At 41.7% G+C, this 27002-nt stretch overlaps 2 protein-coding genes across 3 annotated transcripts in view; both read left to right on the top strand.

Moving 5' to 3' along the window:
• The window catches only part of LOC123774634 (oxidized purine nucleoside triphosphate hydrolase), an 18525-nt gene extending 16677 nt beyond the window's left edge, over positions 1 to 1848 (top strand). Inside the window, exon 3 of the mRNA XM_045769139.2 lies at positions 689 to 1848. Within this exon, the coding sequence (XP_045625095.2) occupies positions 689 to 864 (176 nt within the window). The 3' untranslated portion in view covers positions 865 to 1848. The remainder of the gene's footprint in view (positions 1 to 688) is intronic.
• Positions 1849 to 5830: 3982 nt separating this feature from the next.
• The window catches only part of LOC123774531 (terminal uridylyltransferase 7), a 91704-nt gene continuing 70532 nt past the window's right edge, over positions 5831 to 27002 (top strand). The window contains exons 1-10 of one of the 2 annotated variants that reach the window (XM_069304012.1): positions 5831 to 5968; positions 11042 to 11234; positions 12564 to 12637; positions 20304 to 20682; positions 21207 to 21323; positions 22694 to 22871; positions 23281 to 23431; positions 23722 to 23908; positions 24502 to 24649; positions 25391 to 25573. In XM_069304012.1, coding sequence (XP_069160113.1) covers positions 11067 to 11234; positions 12564 to 12637; positions 20304 to 20682; positions 21207 to 21323; positions 22694 to 22871; positions 23281 to 23431; positions 23722 to 23908; positions 24502 to 24649; positions 25391 to 25573 — 1585 coding nt within the window. In that variant the 5' untranslated portion in view covers positions 5831 to 5968; positions 11042 to 11066. Of the gene's footprint in view, positions 5969 to 6025; positions 6151 to 11041; positions 11235 to 12563; positions 12638 to 20303; positions 20683 to 21206; positions 21324 to 22693; positions 22872 to 23280; positions 23432 to 23721; positions 23909 to 24501; positions 24650 to 25390; positions 25574 to 27002 lie in introns of those variants that run through there. The other variant, XM_069304013.1, reaches the window with a different exon arrangement.

The following is a 27002-nucleotide window of genomic DNA, read 5'->3' as shown; positions in this document are numbered from 1 at the left end:
TACCCAAGTATTTCCTAAATTTAAATTTGTCCAACCTTTATCCATTGTTTCGAGTTGTTTTGCGTGAAGAAGGTAGAAGAAAAGAAAAGCCAGAAAACAAGATGGACAGACAAGGAGAGTGTGTGAAGTACGGTTTGAGTGTGAACAGGAAAGAGATTTTTTTGCTTTCTTATTTCTTTTTATGATGATTCCTTGCCACCACACGAAAGTGAGAAATGAGGGAGTGATTATAACTATGACTAATGCAAGAAGGAACATACTGTACTTGTCAAAGAAGGAACAAGTTTGAATGAGAGAATGAATATTTGAATGAGAGAGAATGTCATTGCTTGACTGAAATTTACAGTACAAGTACTCGGAGTTAGAATGAATATTGGAATTTGAGTAGCTAGGTATGCATTCCATGAGAATATACATTGTGGTGTGAAAGTAAAGACTTGCTCATAATGCAAAGTATTTTTCCTAAATTAACTGAATCTTCATATACTGCATATCTCTATAGACCAAATAACAGAACATTGTGTGATGTTGGGAGGGGGTAAAATGTTGTTGAATAATAGGCTTATAATACAATAGTATTTGATTTTATACTGTATGCTGTATATTTTAAAATATAGTATACTTTTCCATTCAATGTAAAATTACTGATACTGTACCTTCTTTTCTGCTAATGGACATAATGTTGCAGAGATGAAGCCACAGTGGTTCAGTGTGGACAACCTTCCCTACAGCCAGATGTGGCCTGATGATAGGCTGTGGTTCCCAATATATTTACGAGGAGGAAAGTTCCGTGGAATCTTTCACTTCAAAGGGCAAGACATCATTCTCTCACAAAAACTAGAAGAAGTGCAAACATTTGATTAATTTCATGATTTGAAAGTGAATGTGCCATCTCTATTTGAATTTACCTCTATGTCCACTTGCAGGTAAATTGTCAATAATGGATCAAGATGAAGGTAATACAGTACCACCTTCATATTATATGTTTACAGAAATTAAAAGTGCAAGGATCTGCTTGACTGAGATACATATGTATACATTATAAAATGTAATTTTTTATTATTTTATGTTAAACTACACACTAAGAATTTTAAAATATTATAACTACTAGTACTGTACTGTAATTTTGTATATAATATTTGCCTTCTAAACAAAAGTTTAGTTCATAATAATAATAAAATGCTGCTAAATGTAAAAAGTAACATTCACAGATGTTATTTTACAGTCTTATTGAAGATCAACATGAACTTCTTTCAGTCTATATCTTTGCTTCTAATGAATGTCCTTCCTATAAATCAAACATTTCTCAATATTGTTATCCCTTCATTGCAGTTCCTATTAGTCTAACTTTATTATATATTTTTAATTATAGTATCTAACTTAATTCTTATGTTCGCAGCTCTGTATAGCAACTCACTTTATCATTGAATAAAAATATTTGTTTAATGTAAAATATAACCTATAAATATACAGTACATTAATGTACTTTTTTAATGTGAAACACATGGCAATAGCATGACAATTCAAATGTACAGACCTGCTTATATTTTTGCTTTAGTCTTGTAAGCTACTCTTTGTACTATGTTCTACACAAATAAAATTTATCATACTGTATTGTGCACTTATGTAAATTCAACTTTTGTAATAAACGCTCATGGAAACAAGGCATCCAATAGTAAGGTGAATTTCACAAATAATAGTTAGCTTCTGCTGTTGACAATGTCAGCGATGGCGCTCTGTTAGCCTATTAAACAAATATTAAATTTATATTTCCCTGATTTTGTCACTTAATATAATTATGTTTTGATAGCACAGTATTACAAATAATAAATAATTTATACACATTGACACGTGGATATTTCATTTAACTTTTTATGATGTACCTTTGCTTAAAAAAGCCATCTAGAGTAACTCTTATATACATAACAACTACTGCATGGACCCGTATCTAATTTATCAACTTATTTAAAATTAGGGGTGAACTATGATATATACAGTACTGACAGTTTCTAATGATACTGAAGGTTTGTTCTCTTGGCCTCTGTGTCTGCTTACTGCTGCTCTCTCAGCTGTTTCAATTTCTCATGCTTTCTCTTGAGGATGCAAAGTTGGGTGAGACTAGCCCTACATGTCTGGCCTTCAACCTTTGACTGGCCTCTCCTACATTAATTGTAAGTGACTCCTTATCATCCTTAAATGCTCTCAACTCTTTAAGACATAACTGTAACATGCTCGTGTCCGAAGCTAGACACAAATGCAACAAAATTATTAAGGATGGTAACAGAGTCCATTTCATGTGGTCTCCATCTCATGTTGGCCTCCGAATGCATGATAGAGCTGATAAGTTAGCCAAAGAATCTGCCTTTAAAGGAGCCGTTGAGTGTAACCTTGGATTGTCAATGAGCAATCTGAGAGCAGCAGTACACCGAGAACTTCAACAAGGTCTTGTAGACCTGAGGCAAAGTGAAATTGACACCAGTAATTCCATCTATCATCTTACTATCATGCAAGAGGAACCACACATCTATGGATCATCAAATAAAATCAGCAGACTTCTAGATGTTACTACTGCTCGGCTTAGACTCGGTTACAAGTATCTCTGGGAATTCTCATTATCTGCTGATGTAGACCTGACCAAATGTAAACTGTGTCAACAAAATTATTCGCACACCCTCCGTCACTATGTGATGGAGTGCGAAAAGATACGTGAATTTAGAGACAATTCTATAACCAATGTTCCAGCGATGTGTCAATATTTCATTCAAAATGATCTGCTACCAGAAATTTTAGCCAAATATCCCCAGTTTGCTACCTGTAGGTAGTAACTAAGTGATTGTAACCTATCCACCGCTGCCCACTGGATAGGGGGCGGTGTGCAGGACAAACATATAAATTTTGACACTAGCTCTCCACATATGTCAGTTGCTTAATTTAGAACCTGTACTCGAGGTCGATCTCGAACCCATTGTTGATGTGACGACTTATATTGAATTTTGTAACTAGCTCATCAAGATTGTAACTTGCATAGCTAAATGAATTGTGGGGTTCAGTCCCTGAGCCCATTATGTGCCTTTGTAACCCTTTCCACTACCGCCCACAAGATGGGTATGGGGTGCATATTAAATGAACTGAATTAAAAAAACTCCTACTGATATACAGTATACGACAGATTGGTGGTTTAAGGAAGGGTGCTCCCTAAGATGTGATATCCATATGGAAACTTATGACAGAAACATTATGGCAGCTGAATTAGTAAATAAAATCATGCAAGCAGTAGCTAGGTCATCACTGATGATCTAGTCCCTGGCTTCACTGATGACCTAGTTCCTGGCTTCACTGATGACCTAGTCACTGGCTTCACTGATGACCTAGTCCCTGGCTTCACTGATGACCTAGTCACTGGCTTCACTGATGACCTAGTTCCTGGCTTCACTGATGACCTAGTCCCTGGCTTCACTGATGACCTAGTCCCTGGCTTCACTGATGACCTAGTCACTGGCTTCACTGATGACCTAGTCACTGGCTTCACTGATGACCTAGTCACTGGCTTCTAAGCAAAGCACAGGAACGTTGTATACAATACAAATTGAATAGATCGGATACTAATGGTCCAAAGTGGATAACAAAGGATCTGAAGAGCCTTATAGGTAAAAAAAAGCGTGTACAAAAGGATTAGGAATGGGGAAGTCAGTTTAGAACAGGAATTCGTACAACTGGTTAGAAATTTAAAAAAAAAGAGATAAGGAAAGCAAAAAGAAACTATACTATGAAGTTCGCATAGCAGGGCAAGCAAAGACAAATCCTAAAGTTTTTTGTCAGTTATATCGAACAAAGACTAGGGAAAGGATAGGTCCATTAAAAACTGAGACAGGTCAAATAACGGATAATGACGAGGAGATGAGTAGTATTTTTAATAAATATTTTATATCTGTATTTACTAAAGAGGAACTTAACAATATGCTTTCAGCCGAACAAGTCTATGTGGGTGGGGACGAGGACAGGTTGACTAGTTTAGCCGTTACCAGGGAGGATGTAATTAAACAAATAATAAAACTAAAACTAAACAAATCCCCAGGGCCAGATGAAGTGTTTGCCAAGGTGCTTTGCTAGCCACTGTCTACCATATTTAATAAGTCAATAGAGTCAGACAGAATGCAAGAGTCATGGAAAGTTACTAATGTGGTTCCAATTTTAAAGAAAGGAGATAGATCACTTGCGTCAAACTATCGGCCAATTAGCCTAACGTCTATTGTGAGAAAGTTACTTGAATCGATAATTGCAAATATAATTCGTCTTCATCTTGAAAAACATAAATTAATAAATGAGTCGCAACATAGTTTTACAAAAGGCTGTATATGTTTAACAAATTTGCTATCTTTTTATTCCAGCATAGTTGAGGCAGTTGTTAGTGGTAAGAATTGTGATGTTGTGTACCTTGACTTTAGCAAAGCTTTTGATACAGTGCCACATGAAAGACTAAAAAGATAGAGGCTCATGGTACTGGGGGTGTTATATTAAGTTGGATTAGGGCATGGCTATTCCAAAGAAAACAGAGAGTTAGTATAAATGGGGTTAAGTCAGAGTGGGATAATGTTGTAAGTGGAGTGCCTCAAGGCTCTGTCTTGGGACCTCTGTTGTTTATAATATATATAAATGATTTAGATTCAGGTTTGAGTAGCAACATTTGCAAATTTGCCGATGATACAAAAATCGGTAGGGAAATTAACACGGAAGAAGACTCACTATCATTTCAAGTTGATCTAAATAGGGTTTTGAAATGGTCAAAAGATTGGCAGATGCAGTTTAATGCTGATAAATGTAAAGTTCTGAGGCTAGGTAATGAGGATAGAGTTACAAGATATGAGCTAGAGGGTGTTGAGATTGCGAAAGGGATCTGGTAGTTATGATTAGTAAGAATTTAAAACCAAAAAATCAATGCATAAATGTTCGTAATAAGGCAAATAGGGACAATGGGATTTATTAATGGAAGCGTTAGTAACAAGACACCTGGTGTTGTTCTTCAGCTATATCTTGCTCTGGTTAGGCCCCAGGCAACATAGACAGTGAGGGATCATTCACGTTTTGTTGACCAGACCACACACTAGAAGGTGAAGGGACGACGACGTTTTGGTCCGTCCTGGACCATTCTCAAGTCGATTGTGTCGATTCACGTTGATTGATGAAGATTAAGCCACCCAAAAAAGTGGCACGGGCATGAATAGCCCGTAAGTAGTGGCCCCTTTTGAGCCATTACCAGTATGAAGAGCTAATACTGGAGATCTGTGGAGGTGCGACTGCACCCTGCATGACGGGAGATGTCTCCCCCGTGGATTCACGTTTTCCATCAAGCCCTGTTATATGGGAGAACACGGTGTCCGGAATTCCCACCTCTTTAGGGCTCTAAAAACATTTTTTTTAATTTTGCTAGAAATTACCTTCTTAAAATTATATGGTAGATTAAGGATCTGCCCGAAACGCTATGCGTGCTAGTAGCTTTAGAAGAATGTAATACTTCTAGTCTCTGTAATCTCATGAACCCAATGTACCTTCTTGTATATAATAGAATATTTTGGTGGCAGTCTTTCTTGTAAACATATGTTGTTGAACATGACCGAAATTGAAATTGAAATTGAAATAAGTTTATTGAGGTAAAATACACACAAAGCGATGAGGTAGCTCAAGCTATTCTCACCCCGTTCAGTACAACGTGTTAATACATACATAGACACATATCACAAACAATAAACATATTACCAAACATTCTGAGGGATAAACCATATACATTTGGTAGTGAAGCACGTGCCTGGAGGGATTCAAGCTTGGCGGGTGTGTGTGTGTGTGCGGGAGCTGCCACCTGGTGGGGGCTGAGCCGCACCACAACACTGGCTACTGCGACGCCTAGCCTCCTGCACCTACACACTTTTCCCACCCACCTCCACTCCAGAGCTGATCCATGAATCACATAACGGTGAGCAGTAAGGACGCGGCTGCGGTTGGGCAGAGGGAGGAGGGCGGGAGGTGGCTGGCGTGAGGCGAGGAGGCTGCTGGGGGCCTGGCCAGCAGTGGGGGGAAAGTACATGGCGATTTGTTTACAAACTGCTACTACCACTTTCTACCTCATCTTGGAGGCTGTGTCGCAATATTTCACCAGTTAAGGCCCTCTTGTTATGCTAGTTATAGCGGTGGATGTGGATATCTTGGATTCTCTGCCGCGCATGTGATTTATCCACATTTTTCCGTCTGATAACTTTGTGTCGACTGTGTGTGTGTGTGAATTTCAGTCGCCTCAATATCTACACTTACATGTAATACTTTACTAAAAACAAATAATACCAAATACACGAAACAAAGTTTTAGTTCTATTCAGTTAAAGGATTTAAGGAAAAATTGTCAGGCGAAGAAAAGCTTAGATATTCATGATGTGCAATGTTGGCACAGGTTAGGTACCTGTACAGCATTGTTCTCAAGGTCCAGCAGGTAAACCTTATCTCTCTCTGTGGGAGCTGTTGAGTGCTGCAGCTGCTGACCTCAAGTTGTTCGTGACAACTTTAATGTTACTGTCATTGATAAGAGGCATATGGGGGTTTGGCTCATGGGTTGCACCACATTATCTGGTTTGGATATAAGATAATGTTACCTGTGTTTATACCTGAAAAAAACTCACCCAGAGTTGATTTACAGTAATTGTTTTTATTTTAACATACCATAATGGGAACAATATATGAAGAATATTATGCATTTTTTCTCTGAATAATTATTTCTAAATAACATAACCATTCCAGCACAGGGCAGTATATGCCATGTATATATATGTATATATATATATATATATGCCATGTACAAGCCTAAACCAAAACACCATCACAATAATGTATTAGTGGTGTTCTTCTAATATCTAACCAGTTGTTAAGAGTTTGCACCGTCATGCGACATAACTGAAATGTGTTTAGCATATGGTTTCCCAGTGTCGGGGGCAAGTGCCGCCTGTGCTACTAATTAACGTCCCTCTCTTGGCCTTCTCTGGGATACAACTCTACAGTTGCCTAACTCTCGGGTACCTAGTTACTGCTAAGTGATCAGGCTCATCAGGTGTGAGGAAACTTGGCCAAACATCTTGTCCTGCTGGGAATCGAACCACATACATATTGGTGAACAAATCCACAAGGGCCGTGACGAGGATTCGAACCTGCGTCTGAGAGCATCCGAGACGCTGCCTTAATCGACTGAACCGCTGCTTTATATTATGAACCAGACATATTGGTTGCGAGATTATATAATTTTTGAACTGCTAGGATTAGGATGGATTATACACTGTGTGCAGGTACTGTAGTTACAATTTAACTGCTGTTGTAAGAGAATAAATAAGCATTCAATTTTGTATTGACAGTTTTATAATTTCTTTTCATTAAAATGTGTAATTTGTTATTTATATACTGTACAGTACTTTTCAACATTTTTTTAAGCTTGCTAATTGTGTGTATATTTTGAATATTAGATTTTGTCAGATCTAAATGAGCTACTCCACTGGTATTAAAGAAATTATCATAAATTTCATCCAAAAATATACAATCCAAAATCTTTGCAAAGTATCCTAAGCTTATGTAATTTAGGTAGTGCAAAGATGTGTGTGTGAGACTGTAAACCTTAGACCACCACCCATGGTGTATGGGGGTGCGATAAAATATAACTACTGTAAGTAGTTCCGTACAAATGTAAATTTCTTAGCTTGAGCATTATGGTCCAGTTCTTGAACCCATTATGTAAATGAAAGCCTTTTTGCCACTGCCCACGTGATGGGCATCAAGTTCTATAATAAACGAACTAAACTTAACTGTTTCAAATTATGTATCAGAGCCTTACAGGATAAAATTAATAATTACATGTGACGGGTTGTGGTACTGCATCACGGCTATACTGAACCAAGATGGTATGGCTCTCCCTCGCACAAATTAAAAAAAAAATGCTATTGGCCTTGCAGTGTGTAAGTCGCAGGTGGAAACAAATGAAAATCATCAAATAAATAATTAAAACAATATACCGAAATATTAATGAACAAAAATGACCCATGACAATACTTGGCTATCATGTAATGCAAAGGTGAACAACTTAATATGACATTAATGCAAAAATAAACTGTAAGCAATGAATACAAGGCATAAAAATATACTGTACTGAAGACAGCTACCATACCACCACGGCATCAGACACACGGCGTTGACTGAAGTCAGATGACGGGTGAGAGACACCAAGGTGTTCCAAGAGCACTAAGGGAGAGACTGGCTCTCCAAGGAGGTGGCGCCCCTTATATAGTCCGGCGGTGATGACTCATCCGGTGTCAACGCAAGGTGGACACCTGGTCAACTAGCAAACTGCTCGTTGTGGCTGGTGGTGCCTTTGTCTTGAGCTGCACTACTGCCAGTTGAAGGCGGCTAACTGCTTGTTTGTGGGGGCAAATTACAGGTTAGCAGGTTAGCAGAGGCGACTGGCTTGCCTCCGAGTCATACCAAGCCGTGTCAGGCCATGCCAGGCCCTGGGGGGTATGGAGAAGTGGCAGGACTGATGACTCATCTGGGCTGGTGTAGATGTACACTTCCAGGGCAGAGGCATTGAAGGTGAAGGGAAAAAGCAGTTCCACTGCTGTGCAGGGGATTCATGTGACATACAATAAAAGTGTATTTATGAAAAATACTGTAATTGAGTTAATTTTTTTTAGGTTTTCAAGATATATTATGTATACTGTACATGATTAGTTATTTCATATGAATATATCAGTTAATAAATACAGTAATTAAGAGACAGCATTTTCGAGTTTCATGTCCACTTTGACCCAGCAAAGAAACGGGCCCTTTGTAGCCTTTTCTTTTAGTATTGAAATTTTTTTAGTGCAATTAAATATCCAGTTGTGCTTTGGTCGAAATAATTACTCCAGGGAAAACCATCTCCCTCAGGGAAACATAAAATGTTACTGTAATTTCAATTTGTACCACTGCAATGATCACCCTATAGTTCTCACATTCATCTCTTCTAATGTGTACCATATGATGACTACCACACACCAGAGGATGAAGAAACAACATTATTTCAGGCTGACCCAGACCATTATCAAGTAGATTTTGGTCCAGGACAGACTGAAACATCTCCATTTCTTCATCCTCTGGTGTGTAGTTTAGGAACCATTTCTTCAGCTATGTTATTGTGATGCATTGTCTGCATTTTTACCATATAGTATATATATGTATGTGTGTGTATATAATTACAATGATAGCTGTAGTCAATTGACTGGTATCTCGCCCACTTGCCATGCAATCAAACAGTTAATTGTGTATCATTGCCTTGCTCTCATACCTAAAGATATCTACATTTATTTCATCTGTACCTGAACTAACTATTCATAGCTAATCTAATTTTACCCCTATCTTCTGTTCCAATGGGCTTCTTCCACTAACCTTGCTCATCCCAAAACCTGTTCTAATTGTCATGCCTTTTCTTCACATTTGTAACCATATTACTCTTAAAATATTCTCTACATATATATTGGTAACATCATGTACAGAGTTGAAACAATCTTTTTTTCCACATCCTTCACCATTTGTTAAGGTTATTTTTATAGTTTCTGTAAAAAAATATTAATTATGAATTCCTCACTTCTAAACACATTCTTTAATTTTTTCATCCACTAAACTCATCCTTTACTTTTTTTTATAACCATTTACTTTATTATTATTCCCTCTTTCTTTTCCCTTGGGGTTGTACATAGTCTTCATGGCTTGGTGCCTTTTTTGATAATAACTTATTTTTCCCATGCATCACTTTACTCATCTTAATGTAACAATATTTTTCATGCATCCAATTTCATTTTATTAACTTCCTGATATTTTCAATGGACCATGCAGTACCCCTCTTTCCTTTCTATTTCACCAACTCGCAAGTCCACACGCCAATGGAGTTCATCTCATCACTAGCATATTTCCATTTGCATATTCAAATTCAGTATGGGTAGCATATTCACTATGAGACACAAAAGTGATGGCAATAAGGCATGAAACAGAACACTGTGCTACTGTATAAAAATACAAATGAAACACTTGGTGAGGTGGTATTATCCATCGAGTTCTGTTGCGTAAGGTTTGGGCAGGCACCACCCTAGAAAATGTGATCTCGTCTATCCCTTTAGTTTAACCACAAAGAGTAGTAATGAGGCCACCATGAAAAGTGGGGGTAAGACTGGAACCTTATTCAATAAGGTATCATACTCTTGAGGTGCTAAATATCTTGACAAAACTTAGGTGTTGAAATATCCTCCAAGCAACCTGTGTTGCTTTGCTAGTAGCAACTGTGTAGACCTTATTGGTTACAATACTGCCACTAGTAAATATAGTAACAATAAGGAAAATGATTTTATAGTTTAATATGGATGTAATGGAGTTAAACAAGACCATGGAAAAGTTATACAGTATAGACTTGCAGGGTCTTACTTTGAGATGAAGATATTGTGTACTAGAGGCCTATGGTTATTGTCAAATGGTCTTTTCTTCTAGTGTTTGAATCTATGGTAGGGTGACATTCCCAGACAGAATCACATTAAGGGAGTGGGTTGCAACAGGTGACTGTGTGTGGTAGGTTACATAGTACATTATAGGCCTATATACTAGTACTGTACATTAATCAATCACTTTTTGTCAATTAGTAGACATAATTGATTTATTCAACACACACACACTACACTGTGTAAACGCATAATTGAAACAGCTTAAATATCCAAGGTTACTATAAGAAATTGCTTTTCCTGTACAAGTGTGTCAAGAACTCTCATATCTATTCCCCCTCCACCCGACTTCCTGCGACAACACCAACACCAGATATGATTTAAATAGTTTTTTTTTTTTATGTTTTGCAGTGAGGCAAGGTGACAGTTTTGACGACTGCCCGCATTTTGAGGGTTAAATTTAATATACTTTAATCACTGAATGCATTACCTTAAAGAATTCTGCATAAAATACTGTATTGTTATACTGTACAATAATCCTTGTTTTTCTTGCAGTGAGTGGGGCTTTTAGTTTGTGACGATGGATGGGGGAGGAGGAGACTCTAGAGGGGGAGGATGGCGAGGTGGGAACTATGATGCAACAAACCAGATAAAGCAACTGTTGAAGATCCCTGCAGAGGAACCAGAGAAAGCCAATGTGGATGCTCGGCTTCACACTTCCCCGCTGAATATTCCCGTACATAGACAAGTGAGGCAAAAGTTCTATTTTTCCAAGCCAATTTAATACTCCCATGTAATTCCCATATAATATATGGCATTACTGAATATTCACATGAATTACATCCTCTACTCTCAATTGAGGGACCTGGGTTCAATCCCTGGGCAGGACAGAAATGATTAAGTACATTTCCCTTCACCTAATGCCTTTGTTTGCTTAGCAGTAGGTAGGTACCCAGGAGTTGAGCAACTCTTATGGGTTGCAATATGGAAGGTCAGTAATTGGCATTGGAGGACCTCAATAATCCTAACTAAATACAAGTTTTCTATCTCTGATAATCTAAAATAATTGGTGCCTTGGGACAGTTATTGAATCTATTTAAAACAAAATTCAGTGGTTCAATTTCATTATAAGGTTAAATGAGAAAAAAAGTGGAAAATTTGGTGATTGCAAAGAAAAAAAAGGACAATTGTTTTGAAATCAGGAGTATTAGGAAACTCAAATGGCTTGGAAATCCTGGTCTGGTTCTGAACAGTATGGTCAGGATTTTGGGGGGCCTGTGTACTCAGCTCTTATCCAACTTTCCAGATGACTACTGTATCAAGATTTGGGAGGTGGTTTTGTAGGAGTCTTGGCTCGTTTCCCTGGATTTGCGAAACATTTACTGGCATGTTCCAAAGCATCCATTTTTCAGGGATTGGCTGGAGTTTAAAATTAACACATCTGCTACCACTTTCATTTAGGGTCAAATTTGGCTAAACTTGGCACTCAGATTCTTAAGACTAATGGGTTGTGCTTCACCAATTCTAGGCTCTTGGCATCTGGGTTCAGGGACGCCTAAATTAATTGCTGGTTTAGGCTCACAGTCGTCAGTATTGTATCCTAGTTGGGGACGCTTTGCTTTTCCAGTTGGTGTGCTATTTAGGTTCCTTATTAACTGGTAAAAGTCTGATCTTACTCCTCAGTCAATGATGTGGGTGAGATTGTTTTGGGCTCCATTCATTGGACATCGACTTACATTAAAAACAAAGCAACAGTTAAAGGTTTAGAAAAAAGATGTGCCAAAACAGCTAAAAACATATACAGTACTTTTAAGGCTACAGATGACTAACCATATTATCCAGACTAATCAGTACCTTCTACATTCTAAAACTCAATTATATTTCTTCCATTTAAAGCAGGAATTTGTAACATGAGGATCGATTAAAGTGGAGCAGCAGTGTATATGGTTTCATCCTACTAATTATTAACCCCCCACAAAAAAATATTCTCACTGCTTCTAGTTATAGCTATTGAGTAGTTTGGCTTTACTCACCTTTAACAAATATTTCCTCTTTTAATCTCATTATTATTCCCAAGGGTCAACTTGCAAACGAGCACTATGAAAGGTCTGGCAGTCCCTCCAATAAGCCTCAGCGCTGGGATAACAACAGGTAAAAAAATCTTTTGCTTTAATAAAAGTCACTGTTTCTTTTTTGTATTTTATTATAGCTTGCATTATTGTACTTTAGTTTTGTATTCTTGTTCATTGATGTATTTTCCTTACCATTCCTAATGGTGCTTATGGTCAGGAAGGGATAGCTCTTGGGCCTTACTATTTTTTCACAACTTTTCTCATAAATGTTTGTGATTTTGTCATCTGGGCTTGATGATAGGTTGCATTTGCCTTGCCTACTACTATGTCCAGTTTGTTCTGTGTGTTTAGTTTTCATGCTCTGATTTCCTATTTCCTTATTAAAATTTGACTAAACTGTTTACAGTTTCCATCTATGGACTTCTGCATTTTATTTGGAGAAATCTGTCCTTGTTTCTGCCACTTGCTCTCATAAATGTCACAATCATATCTTCTCTAGTTCTTTTTCTGGGGGGAGTCCCGTCGGCTCCCCGGAGCTTTACCAGGCTGATATGCTAATGTCAGACTTTGGCATCAGTCATGTGTATGGAGTTCTAGGGCCTACCGGGGACCACGGCCAGAACCTGGCCCCCTCAGAGAGGCTAGGGGAGCAATGGCCTATAGAAACCCCCGTGTGGTAGGAAGCATTCTATGTCTGCCATCGACCGGGTCAAGCATCCAGAAAGGTAAGCATTCCAAAACAAACCCCTATTCTGGTGAAAATTGCTACCTAAAGCCTGAACTAGTGGATAGAACTCTCAACAGAAAACAAGGAAACTAGTATGACGTCATATGTCACCGCGCCGCTGTCTGCGCAGCTCCCCCCTCCCCTGTAGGGGGAAGGGGGAGCCCCAGACCTCCCACGCCGGCTATCCACCCATCAGTTCTTCAGCTGATGCTATTGGCACCGGTTATGTGCTCCGGCTCCAGTGGTTGTTTCAGCACTGTACCTAGAGTGTGGTGTCTGTTTTCTAGGTGGTGCGTGAGCCGGGAGTGATTCTCCAGTACTCGGGCTGCATGTGCCTAGGGTTCCCTTCCCTAGGTGCCCTGTAAGTACTGCCCTTGGGGCTTGGGGCCACCTTCCACAAGTTCCTTGGGTCCTGCCCCTGCTTGGCTGTTTACTGCTTGGTTTTCGGCCGCTCTTTGTGTGCTCGGGTGTTCTGTCTCCCTTGTTCGCCTTAGAGTAAGGGGCAGTTTTTGCACTGGTGGGGCGCAGGGTACTGTGCAGCTTGTCTTTACCAATCATAGCAGCCGGTTCTGTTCTGCTTGGGTACGCTGTCCTCTTGCGGGGTTTTCTTTTTCTTTTTGTTTATCTACCTAGTGGGGGGGGGGGGTCTGCCTAGGTTCTTGCCCCTTGTGTCCCTTGTGTTCTGAGTATTTTCTGGTGGTACCCCCTGCTAGGTCCCCATAAGTGTACACGTCCCGGGGGTTCAGCTCTTAGAAAGTTGTTTGGTAGCTTTGGTTGCCGGTTAGCAGTACCCTGCCTGGGATTACCTGAGCGCGAGTCCTTTTATAGTAAATGCTCGGGACCCTGGGAAACCCCTGGGGGCGCGCGGGTCCGATGGATGTGACCCCAGAGTCCCCCCCTCGCTTCAAGCGAGTTTGAGGGTTGCTCTCACCCTTTGTCTCTAGGTGACTCTCTGTTTTGCCTCCGTCTGCTGCCTGTGGGGTCGGTGACACTTTCGACCCGGAGTCCTGCGAGTTTGGTTGCTCGTTGTGGCTCGGTTACCCAGTTGTACTGACTAAGCGGGTGTGGGCAGCAGGGGCGTTGCACTTGAGCCTTGGTGGTGGCAACGTTCTCGTGTTTTCCTCCCCGGGAGCCCCGGGGCTGCCCCGTTTTAGTTCGCTTTGGGACTTGGGGGTGTTGGTTGCTTTGGTTCCATCCACGCCCCCTTGTCTTTTCCCTGGATCACTCTTCCTGCCTGCATCCGGTTCCTTACCGTCTGTAGGTTTGGGGCGGGGTTTTTGATGGTGTTGAGACTTAGGGCAGTCTTGGGGAATTCCCCTTCTGGGGTAGTGACAGGGCATTTGAGCCTGTTCCTCCAGCCGTGTTGTATGAGTCTGCCAGTGAGCTCCCTTCCTTAGTGTTTTCACGGTTGCCCCGGTTTTCTGGTACGGCGGGGGCTTTGGGGGAACGGCTCGGCCCTGGGGCCTGTCGTGTATGTTCCCGGGGCTGGGTAGGGGCTGACTTGGGGGGCCTTGGCCCCGTTGGACCCCGTGGGAGTTTTTATCCCCCTCTAGGCGGGGCTTGTGGTTACGCGGAGTGGGGTCTTTCCTCCCCACTCGCCGTACGTGCTGTTGGGCGTCGGCCCCTCCCCGGGCTCGGTTCCTTGGCCTTAGAGTCGGTTGGTTCCTGTCCTGTGGGTGGATGTTTCCTCCCACCCTTTTTTGGGACGGTGTTTTCGTCATGTTTCCCCGTTCGATGGGGTTCTACGTGACTTCTGGTCTTGGGTGCGCCTGCGCCTTTGTGTGCCTTCGGGACTAGTGTTGGCTTCTGTGTTCTCGAGGGTTCGGGAAGGTTTTTCGCTACTTCCCGCATTATTGGAACGTCTGTCGGCTCCTCGTCCTTGTCGCCGTTTTGGGCTACTTGTGGGCCGGTTGGGCTACTTGTGGGCCGGTTGGGCTACTTGTGGGCCGGTTGGGCTACTTGTGGGCCGGTTGGGCTACTTGTGGGCCGGTTGGGCTACTTGTGGGCCGGTTGGGCTACTTGTGGGCCGGTCGGGCTACTTGTGGGCCGGTCGGGCTACTTGTGGGCCGGTCGGGCTATTTGTGGGCCGGTCGGGCTACTTGTGGGCCGGTCGGGCTACTTGTGGGCCGGTCGGGCTACTTGTGGGCCGGTCGGGCTACTTGTGGGCCGGTCGGGCTACTTGTGGGCCGGTCGGGCTACTTGTGGGCCGGTTGGGCTACTTGTGGGCCGGTTGGGCTACTTGTGGGCCGGTTGGGCTACTTGTGGGCCGGTTGGGCTACTTGTGGGCCGGTTGGGCTACTTGTGGGCCGGTTGGGCTACTTGTGGGCCGGTTGGGCTACTTGTGGGCCGGTTGGGCTACTTGTGGGCCGGTTGGGCTACTTGTGGGCCGGTTGGGCTACTTGTGGGCCGGTTGGGCTACTTGTGGGCCGGTTGGGCTACTTGTAGCCCTGTTGGTCTACTTGTAGCCCTGTTGGTCTACTTGTCGCCCGGTTGGGTTCCTTTTTGGGCTCTCTTTGCTTCTTTGGCTGGTTTTATTGTTCCGGCTTCCTCTTTTGGCTACTTTTCTAGTGCAATAGTCCTGGTTGGCGCCTTCCCGCAGTGAGGGTTGTGTGGTTCGGCCAGCGTGTCATGCGCCGTGGAGTTTGTTTTGGTCTGGGCGGTGTTTCAGTGCTGGTGTTTTGCGCCCTTTTTGCTACAGTGCTTCGCCTCTCGTTCTTCTCCCTGGCTGCGGTATGTGCCCCTTCGCTCCGGGGGTGTCCTGGTTCCCAGTTGTGGGGAGGACGGCGCGGTTTTCCCTGTGTCATGGGTGTGGGCCACCTCCTTCGCCTCTCCCTGCTCTCCTGCGGGTCCGGCTCTGGTGTCTTCACCTGGCGGTGCTCCCAGGTTTTTCTGGGCACGGTTGAGTCATGTCAAGTTCGTGCCGCCGTTTGCCAGGTGAGTTTCTGCGGTCTGGCGTCTTTTGGCCGGGCGCTGGATGCGGTGTTGTTTATATACCTGTCTTTATTTAGGTTTATTTTTGTACGACTGAGACCGGTCGCACACCAGTGACTCCCTTTTTCAACCCTTCCTGTCCCCCTCATGTGCATGTCCAACCCATGCTAGAGTCATTCAGGGGACCCACCTTTTTTCATGTTGTGAGGTGTGGGGGTTGTAGGGTTGGTTCTGTACTCACCTGGTAAGGCTCCTGGCTGTGCTTGCAGGGTTTGAGCTCTGGCTCTTAGGTCCCGCCTATCTGGTAGAACTTGCGGGATAGTACCAGTGGAGTGCAGTGGTGCTATAGGCACAATTGGGGTACACAGTATTACCATCTGAGGTCTGTGGTTGTTGCACGACCTACTTGCGAGCATAAGCCTTCTTGCTGGTTCATCCATGGACTTCCAGGGCACACTAGCCTGTTTTCGTATAGCAGTTCTGGCCCATCCTGGTTGTGGGGGTATGTAGGCCGGCGGGCCACTCCTAGCAGCTGCCTGGTGGGCCACCCTCTGGCCGGTCTAGCCTGGCCTTGGGCCGGGCTTGGGGTGTAAAAGAGCTCCCAGTACCCCATCCAGCAGGTATCGAGCGGGGTTTCTCCGCCGTCGGTCGCCTGGTGCAGGTTTTTGGGCCTGCTGGGTTTTGTCGTGTCTCCGTTGGCCCTGTCTGGGGTCTGCCTGCTCCGTTTCTCTGCCCTTGCAGAAGGGAGTTGCTATTTACATGTTGCATGTTGCGGTCGTGCCTGTTGCTGCTGCTGCACGTGTGCATTGGTACCGGTGTTTCACGGTGGCGTGTCCTTGTTCCTGTGTCCGGTTGTGGTGTGGCACTTTGCTACTGTTTTGTGCCTGGGGATTGCATGGGGGTTTTCTGTCCCTGCCTAATTGTCCACCCCTGGTTGTTTTCCTGTTTTTTTTTTGTACTTCTGCTCTTTCTTCCTGCCTCCTCTGCAGCAGGGGTGTTCTGCGTGTGTTTTTGGGCGTTTTCTAGCCTGTGTCCTGTGATGTGCTTCTTTGTCTCGGTCTATTGCAGTTGTTCGTACCTCTTGGTTCGGGTACTGTTCTGGCGGCGACCCTTCCGCTTTCTTTGGTTTCCTAGCTTTCCCTGCCGTTTTTTTTTTTTGGGGGGGGGGTCTTGCGATGTCTCGTCGGACCCGTCGTTTCTGATCTCCTGGCAGGCTTGCATGCTTTGGGGAGTTTTTCTGTTCGGCAGACGTTCCATCTCCTTGTGCCGCCTGGGTTTCGGTGGTCGCACCCGAGATCTTCCCGCGGCTCCGCCTTTTCCTGGGCTCGGAGGGGCCTTGTCGGGGCTGCTTATGTTCTGCCTCGCGGTCTCGCCTCCGGTTGGTGGTCGGGTGACTTCGTGGTAGGTGTCCCACCTGCGTGCTTCTCTTGGCGGCAGTATGGGGTATTTTGGCGGTCCTTCCTTTTCCTGTCCCTTCTTAGGTGGTTACTCTTGTTAGCTTGGTTTACTCTCGGCTTGGTTTTCTGGTGGGGGTTGGGGGCCGTCGTCTTGCCACATACTGTCGCCTCTTTTCGAGCGGCGCTGGCGGAGCCGCTTCAGCTTGTATTGGGTCTAGGTGTTACTTCTGCACCGTTAGTAAGCTGTCTCATGCGTCGTTTCACCTCCGGCCTGTTCGTGCGCCGCTTGCACCATCCTGGTCTCTGGTCAGCGTGCTCTGTCTTCTCCTCGGTTGGTAGTGCCCCTTCGGTTCTGGTGTGTTTTTTCGTCGGCTCTTTCCTTTTGGCCTTTGCCTCTGGGGGTCGAGTCGCTGAGTTTTCTTGCTCCTTCGGTTTTAGCGTTTTGGTTGTTCGGTGGCAGCAGTCTCCATCTTTTCTGGCGCGGGGTGGGGCTGCTGCGTTCTGGAGGGGTCCAGGGTTTGTTGGTGCTTCGTTGGTCGGGCCGGGGGTGTGTCGTGTTTTGTGTTCAGTGGCGGCCCTCCGCTGTTGTTTGCGTGCCACGGCGTTTGGGTCCGGAGCGCGTTTTGCATTGATCCAGTTCTGTTCTTCCCGGTTCGCGGGTGATGGTGTCCCGGGTGGTCGGCTGTGTTCTTGCGGCTAAGCTGCCTGTGTTCTTCCCTCATACCCGTGGCGTTTGTGGCTTCGCTGCTCTCGCTGCCGTCTGGGCGACGTGGCCTTGCGGTCTTTCGGGCGTGGATTTTTGGTGTTCGTGCGGGGGCCTTGCTGATTGTTGTTCTCGTGTTGTTCCCGGGATTTTTCGGGGCTGTGGCGCCTTGGGTTGGCGTTTGCTGTCGGTTGTCTCGCTTCCGTGGGGGGTGCGTGGTGTCCGCCTCCCGGTTCTGTCCCTTTGACCTTCCTCTGTGGGTAGCTAGCTCCAGGGAGCCGACGGGGCTCCCCCCAGAAAACCAGTGTTGAATGTAATGAAACGCCATTTTCTGGGTGAGACCCGGAGGCTCCCCGGCAACCCTCCCTCCCTCCGGTCGGTGGTTTTTCGCGTGTTTTGACATCCAGCCTCAGAACTGATGGGTGGATAGCCGGCGTGATAGGTCTGGTGCTCCCCCTTCCCCCCTCCCCGGGAGGGGGGAGCTGCGCAGACAGCGGCGCGGTGACGTATGACGTCATACTAGTTTCCTTGTTTTCTGTTGAAGAGTTCTATCCACTAGTTCGGCTTTAGGTAGCAATTTTCACCAGAATAGGGGTTTGTTTTGGAATGCTTACCTTTCTGGATGCTTGACCCGGTCGATGGCAGACATAGAATGCTTCCTACCACACGGGGGTTTCTATAGGCCATTGCTTCCCTTGCCTCTCTGAGGGGGCCAGGTTCTGGCTGTGGTCCCTGGTAGGCCCTAGAACTCCATACACATGACTGATGCCAAAGAACTCCATACACATGACATTAGCATATCAGCCTGGTAAAGCTCCGGGGAGCCTCCGGGTCTCACCCAGAAAATGGTGTTTCATTACATTCAACGCTGGTTTTTTCCAATAAAATTTGTAGTTTGAGCTCTCTTTAACTTATCCTTATAGTTTAGTTGACAAATTTCAGATCATAATCGTGTAGTGAATATCCAAATATTCTCAGTTTTTCTTTATATTTTGCGATGTAAGGGCTCCATCCCTGTGCTGCATATTCCAGGACTGTGATTGTTTTCATACATTGCTGCTAATATCTTGTGCATTCTTGTGTAAGGTTCAATGTGCTGTCCACATTTAGATCTTTTTCCTTTTCTATGGTCTTTAGCTATCTCCCTCATAATTTACAGTGCTCCTGTGGCCTAAGTTATTCCATAATTCTTTAACTTTCTATATGTCGAAATTGAATTCCAGAAGCTGGAGTCATTTATTTATCATGGCTAGTTTAGATGCCCATGCTGAAACTGTAGTCCTATGCTGTCTGTATGCAGCTTATTATCTGGAAATGGTAACATGAAAAAATCCATTTTCTTGGTATGTCATTAAGGAGTTGTTGGATACCCACCAAAAAAGTGCATATCATTACATTCAGTCTTTAGTCTTACATTTAGGTTTGTTCTTTGTGCCTGGTGGTAAACTCACCCGTTTCAGCTCCTCAGCACCTCAGAATTTTACACTTAGCATTTTGAAAATAATTTTCCTGAACTTCCTATTTTCTGGGGGAGCCCAAGTGACTCCCTGAAGTTTGCATTATCAAATGTATGGACTAATCAAGAGGATTCATTTCCAGTTACTGCATAGGAGGTGTATATGATAGTCATGAGACTTGCACAGTACTATACTTTAAATGGTGGGGGGAAATTAAGTATGAGTGACAATGTATAAGAGAAATGAATGACAGATTATCTTTCATAGAAAGCTACCATTATGAATGAATCTGGTGCATTCAAGTACTAAGGAATATGTTCATAGTTAAAGAAAATTGTGTAAAGGACCACATGAGTAAATATTTTGTCATGCAAGCCAGTGAAGTTAAGGAAAACTAAATAAAATATGAGCAATTTGACTTTATATATTATTAGCTTTCTCTCTCTCTGTATTTTTCACTTGTGTTTTCACAGATATCTATATTAAAGACATCAAGTCGGGTTTTAAAACTTGTCTATTTGTCTTGGCAGATATCACGATGGACGACATCGAGTAGATGCTTATGGAAGTCCTGGGAGAACTAATGTTATGTATCGACCTCAATCTCAAAGATATCGTGATTTTAGGCAATCTGCAGACATTTATGGAAGTCCAAGTAGAAGTAACCATAGACAGGGAAGTTATGACCGTGGCTATGTTGGCAGTCCTCGCAATCAGCATCAATATCAGCATCAACAGCAGCATAGAGGAACTCCTAAGGATCACAAAGACATGCGGATGAATGGCCCCAGACAGATAAATGCCCCAACAAATTCTCAAGTGGCCTCAGACGCCGAGAGTCCAGATTTCCGACCTAGTCCTGAAATTTTATCAGAACTTGAAGAACAGTTTTTATTTCCTCTTAAGAAAGTAAGATTTTTGTGTTTTAAATAGTGCAGCTCTAGAGTAAAGAATAATTGTGTGATTATTTAATTGTAAGTAATACTGGTTTGTTTGGAAGAGTTAATGAAAGGATGAGTGCCTTTTTGGTAGATGATTTACTTTCAAGATGGTGTCTGATCACTGGTGGCCTGAAAAACTGAATGTGAACCCTGAGTACTCACAGGAGTTTTGAATCGTTTGCTGTACTGTATTTACAAATGAGTTTTCTCGGCGAGTGCACTTCCTGTCAACTGAGATACAGTACCTCGGTGAGTGCAGTACTCGCTGAGATATCTCGCGTGAGTACTGCACTCACTGCAGTGAGTACTGCAAAAAGGTGGCAAGGAGATGAGGAATAAGAAATTTTTTCACAAAGGGGAGTGTATTCCTGTACTGTATTTGTACTGTAAATGCAGTTCTAATTTTAATAAACTATTTCATAAGAAGAGCAGGGTTTGTAAGTAAATATAATTTTAAACTTTGGCACATCATTGAAGCTTGTCTAATTTCAGAAATCCATACGATTCCCGAAGGCGAAGTATTTCTGCCGTCTCTGTGATTATCATTGTGATTCTTTAGTTGTTTGTAGAAGACACATTTCTGACACCAGACACAGGAAACTCAAGGAGGTGAGTTGTAAAATTCTTTAATCATATTCTGCTTAACATCATATTCTATTTAATTATATTCTTTTAACTGATTTATGTTGGTAAAACCTCTCTAACTTCAAATTAGGTATCATAATTAAAGTTTAGAATAAAGAGTTGAGAGATGTATAAATACCAATTATTTTTCGGATACCTCTTAATCCTTAAAGATTGGTCATCATCATCATATGTCGATTCCTGGGCTAATGCTGTTATCATCATCAGTTGCTGATTTTAGCTCATATTACCCAGTGTACAGTATTACATTACCAAGATGCCTGTGTACTGAGTAAAATTAAAGTATTGATTTCTTACTGCGTACTGTAACTTGGTATACTTGCCAATCACATGCAGTAGTAAAGGAAATGCTCTACATTGAGATCTAAACTCACATTCTCATTCATTTCTGGCACAACTCTTTAGTCCACTTCAGAGATTGCCACATGTGGAACAAATTGCCTCTTGACCTTTGAAATACACCAACACTTGTTCATATCATTCACATTGCAATCAGAATGTGTAATTGCAACACATACCTAAAGATCTGTGGTACAACTGACACACACACATTCATGGTCATATAAAAGATTTATCTTATTGTTGTAGTCTTGTAAAAGATAAGATGAACCACCCTACTTTACAAGATTGACATTGTTTTGCTGCTTTTGCATCATTATTAACTCATATCAGTTTTATATTGGTTTCAAGAAAAATACTCTAATGCACATTCTAAGCTTCTATCACATTATACTCCACATCAGATATAATTCCACATCAGAGTACTTTCATGCAGGTGTTTGCTGGAAAATCTTATTTCGCCCTAAATACAAAATTTGCTTTTGTATAGAAGAGGAGAGAAAAAGAAGGTTGTAGACGTAAATTAAACAGAACTATGGGAACACCAAACATTATTTTTCTTTTCATGCCCACAAGTTTGCTAAACCTAGTGTTGTATTAGCGTGATGTCTTCGAAATATAGAGGGTAGAGGAGTTATGAGTTGCTTTAAACCTTGTGAAGTAACAAAATTTCCTGACATTATATTTCAATTATTCATTTGAGTAAGTTTATTTAATAATTGACCTGGTTTGGGTCCTTTTTAACTCGCAACTCATCCCAAAAGTGCAAGCAGCGAGTCACAATAACGTGGCTGAAGATATAATATCCAAACCACACATCGGGAAATGAAGAAAGTGATGTTTTGGTCTGTCATGGACTATTACACAACTTGATAATAGCCTAGGATGGACCGAAACATTGTCGTTACTTCATATTCTGATATATGGTTTGAATGTCATCTTGTCCCAAAAGTATTCTTTACTAAATTTTGATCTCCATATTTTATCTTTTCTAGTCCAAAGATGTAGAAACTACTCTCAAGAATGTGCCCTCAGCCACAGATGGCCATATTGCATCTATTGACAAGCTGGTTACATCCATTGCTGATAAGATGAAAGTTACTCCAGATATGACGAAGCAACGGCAAGAAGTTGTAACTCAGCTAAATGGCCTTCTAGTTAATAAGGTTGAAGGTAAATTATTAATAAAAAATTGATTTAGTTTCCTACATCACTGTGAGTAGCAAGAGATGGGAGAAAGAGGTTTCATTACAAAGTATTACCCTTTAAGTATTTTGTTCTTCTGTACTAATTGTTCTCTAGATGTCCGGATTACTGAATTGCTCGATAATTGAAGGCAAGATCTTAAGATGTCTTTGGGGCTAGGTCAGACTGGTTGTGAGGGAGCATCTGGCATCTCTTTACACCAGCTTAGCTTAACTTGTAACTCTTTCCAGGTTTTCTTCAAAAATTCTTGTGTTAATTATTGCTGTTGTTTGTTCTTCCTGGCAATAGAAAGTCATCATCAGGTAATGGTGATACTCCACAAAGTTGTTCCTTTAAGAAAAAAAAATTCTACAATATAAATTTTTCTCTGATGCAGGTTGTCATTTGGAGATGGTGGGGTCATCGGTGAGCGGTTTCTGCTTAAAAACAAGTGATATTAACATAGATGTTGTTATGGACGATGAACTTAATCCATCTACAGCTCTTTTAGCCGTAAAAGAATTGGTTGGAAAAAGTGATATATACAAGTAAGTTTACAAACTTTGTTCTAGGCATTCATTGTAAAATATTTCCTGGAATGTAATATTTTAGATTGGTGTGTAGTTGGAATTTATTGCTCCCAGGATCATTTATGAGAGTTGTCTCGACTCATGTTGAAAAACAGGGACGGAAATATTACCCTAAATCTTATAATTAAATTTAATTAAAATTATTCTACCAGTGATGCATCTGTTTTACTCCTGTGGATATACAGTATATACAAAAGTATGAAATAAAATATAATGCATTTAATTAGCAAAATATCTATTTTTTCCAGAGATGTATTAGACGATCTATCATCTTCATTCCCAACCATGTCCTTCACACATGCCAAGACTAATTTGCGTATGGTGGTAGGGGCAAGCAGTACATCTTCCAAATTTACTAATCAACTACTAGCTGACTATGCCTCCTTGGATTCACGAGTGCCAACCTTGGGGGTGGCTTTCAGATACTGGGCTCAGGTAAGGCATTTTACTATTGATCTTAATTTTCATTAATGTTTTAATGTTGAATATTCTTACTCTATGCCGAGATCCCATGGATGCTGCCGGAACCAGAGCCATTTAGAAGTCATGTCCTCCACTAGGCTCATGTTTACCTTATTTCTCACTGTGACAGTTAGGTTTATAAATAGTCTTCTTAAAATATTTATTGGAGGGAAACAGTAGTGACTCCTGCTACCGCTGAGAACCAGCTAGGTATTACGTAGTAGAAGGGATCAGTTCTCTCGACACCCCCTGCAGGTGATGTTTTCTAAGAAAAGGAATGCCAGTTACTGCTGTAACTGCTGTAACTGCTGTTGAATGCCAGTTACTGCTGTTAACCACCAGTTAAAGAAGCAAGCTTTGCAAAGAAGCAGGCTTTCCCAAGGCCCATCTAAGAAAGTTACCAATGCCTGCCTCTACTGTTCCAAGTGGAGTTACATAACAAATATGGCTGAAGCAAAGAACTGTCACTTGGAAAAAGATGGCTTTAAATTAATTTGATCCATTGTTTTCTTTGCCAAGAGAGTAAGTCTGCTTATTTACCTGATTTTGTGTGATGTTTGCTTCAGCTTTGCCAGATAGACGACCAGACACGAGGAACTCTTCCTCCTCATGTGTTCCCACTGATGGTGGTGCATTTCTTGCAACAACATGAGCCTCCTGTTCTCCCAGTTCTTCACGAATTACATCCAAACCCCAATGGAGATGTTTACTTGAGTAAGTATTATACTATACAGTATATGCTTTTATTTAAAGCACAAATTTCAAGAATATAATTGCTGTTTACAGTATTTAATATATATATATATATATATATATATATATATATATATATATATATATATATATATATATACATATACATATACATATATATATATATATATATATGTATATATACTTACTTATATATATATTATATATTACTTATTATATATACTTACTTACTTACAGTACTTATATATATATAAGTACTGTAAGAAAGTAAAGTACTGTTCCACTCTCCATACTGTCTTACTAGTGCTTGAATATTTAATTTTGAAATAAATTTTTGTTCATTTTAATTAAACCTTTGCTGAGATCTCTCATATTTTGATATTTGCATTATTTTTTCTTCCATGGATTTGTATACTTTAGTCATGTTTCCTTTTAAATACAGTATCATGAGGTGGCAGATGAACAGAATTATGTTGGCACTATTTTTGGGTTACTCAAGGGACTTTTATTTCATCTCATTATAAATATTGAATTCTTTAAACACTTTCATAATCAAATGTTATTTGTCACTTGTGCATTTGTTATTATGCAGTTTGTTTGAATACTTTGAGCTATTGTGGAATTAATGCCGAGCTAAATTAGCAATGGAAAATGATGCTGTCAATTGAGGTAGTCAAAAGCAGGTAGTAAATATGAATTAGGATAATCATTTGACATTTAATTTAACTTTTTCTTTACCAGGCTCATCTGAATTAGGTGATAAATGGAAATGTAAAAACAACGATTGTGTGGGTAAACTGTGGCTGGATTTGTTTAGGTTCTACACGGTCGGTTTTAAGATGTCGGACTATATAATAAATATACGTCAATACCAGCCCATTACAAGAGCTGAAAAAACATGGAGTAAAAAAATTGCAATTGAAGGTAAGAAACTGCTTTGTGTATCATTTAATAAAATAAAATGTGAAGTTATTAGTTTTTGCTGTGTTTGTCCATCATCTTGGCCTTCAGCCACTTGTCCGACATGACCAATCTATTTTGTAAACTTCTCAATCTTATAATTTGCTAACTTTTTGCATTTCACATCTTTTTTAATTTTCATTCCTTACACTATCCCAATATCACCAATGCATCTCTTGATTGTCCATTCTAAAGATGTTATTCTTGATTATTTATCTTGTCATGCCAACCTCTCTTGCTCATTCGTGAGGACAGGCCTCACCACTCCTTCATACAGCTTTTGTTCTGCCTCTCTACCTATTTTATTCTTGTTATGACTTGTATTTAAGCCTTTTGGTACTGATGCCACAGGGACTCAGCCATCTCTGCAGAACCATATTGAGGTGCTTGGGAGTTACAGAAGAAAGTACCTGGGGCCCTGAGCTGCCACCTGGTGGTGACTGGGAGAGTTGGGACATACGTAGTACTCTGCTCCCCCATCTACCAGGTGGATTGTTTGTTCTTTTCATTTTATTTTTATTATAGAGCTGTAAAGGGTTTTGCTTCCCTATTTCATCTGTCTAAGCAGTTTACCTTGAATTTGGGTTGATCTTTGATTCCCATGTGTTCGTCCTCTTTTGACGGGGCTAGATAATGTTTCTGGTAGGTCAAGAAAGTCTCAAGAACCTAATATTTGGAAGCTGCTAAGATGCTGCACAGAAAGTAGCATTGCATCATTATTTATGAATATTCATAATATTGATTATACTGTGAAATGTGCCTGGCATAGAGACTTGGGTCTAGCTCCTTGATCAGTCATGATCACAATATACACCTGGAAGATACTGGAGGGCCAAGTACCAAATCTACACAGAAAAATAACAACGTACTGGAGTGAACGATATGGAAGAAAATGTAGAATAGAACCAGTGAAGAGCAGAGGTGCCATAGGCACAATCAGAGAACACTGTATAAACATCAGAGGTCCGCGGTCGTTCAATGTCCTCCCAGCAAGCATAAGAAATATTTCCGGAACAACCGTGGACATTTTCAAGAGGAAACTAGATTTATTCCTCCAAGGAGTGCCGGACCAACCGGGCTGTGGTGGGTATGTGGGCCTGCGGGCCGCTCCAAGCAACAGTCTAGTGGACCAAACTCTCACAAGTCAAGCCTGGCCTCGGGCCGGGCTTGGGGAGTAGAAGAACTCCCAGAACCCCATCAACCAGGTATCAACCAGGTATCAACCAGATTGAAACACAAGTAGTTATAAGCACAAATGTCAATTCAACTTGCTTTATATTGTATATGAGACAGCTTATTAACTACTCGTGACAAATTCTCCTCGTCTGTTAATCTTTGTTTATTAACCCTACTCACAGCATTGTCAATGTTCCTTCATAAGACGCATGGCACC

This window comes from Procambarus clarkii, chromosome 51 (assembly GCF_040958095.1).
Source record: "Procambarus clarkii isolate CNS0578487 chromosome 51, FALCON_Pclarkii_2.0, whole genome shotgun sequence".
Taxonomy (NCBI): Eukaryota; Metazoa; Arthropoda; class Malacostraca; order Decapoda; family Cambaridae; genus Procambarus; species Procambarus clarkii.
Note: the sequence above shows the minus strand (reverse complement) of the source record. Positions and strands in the feature narration are given on the sequence as shown.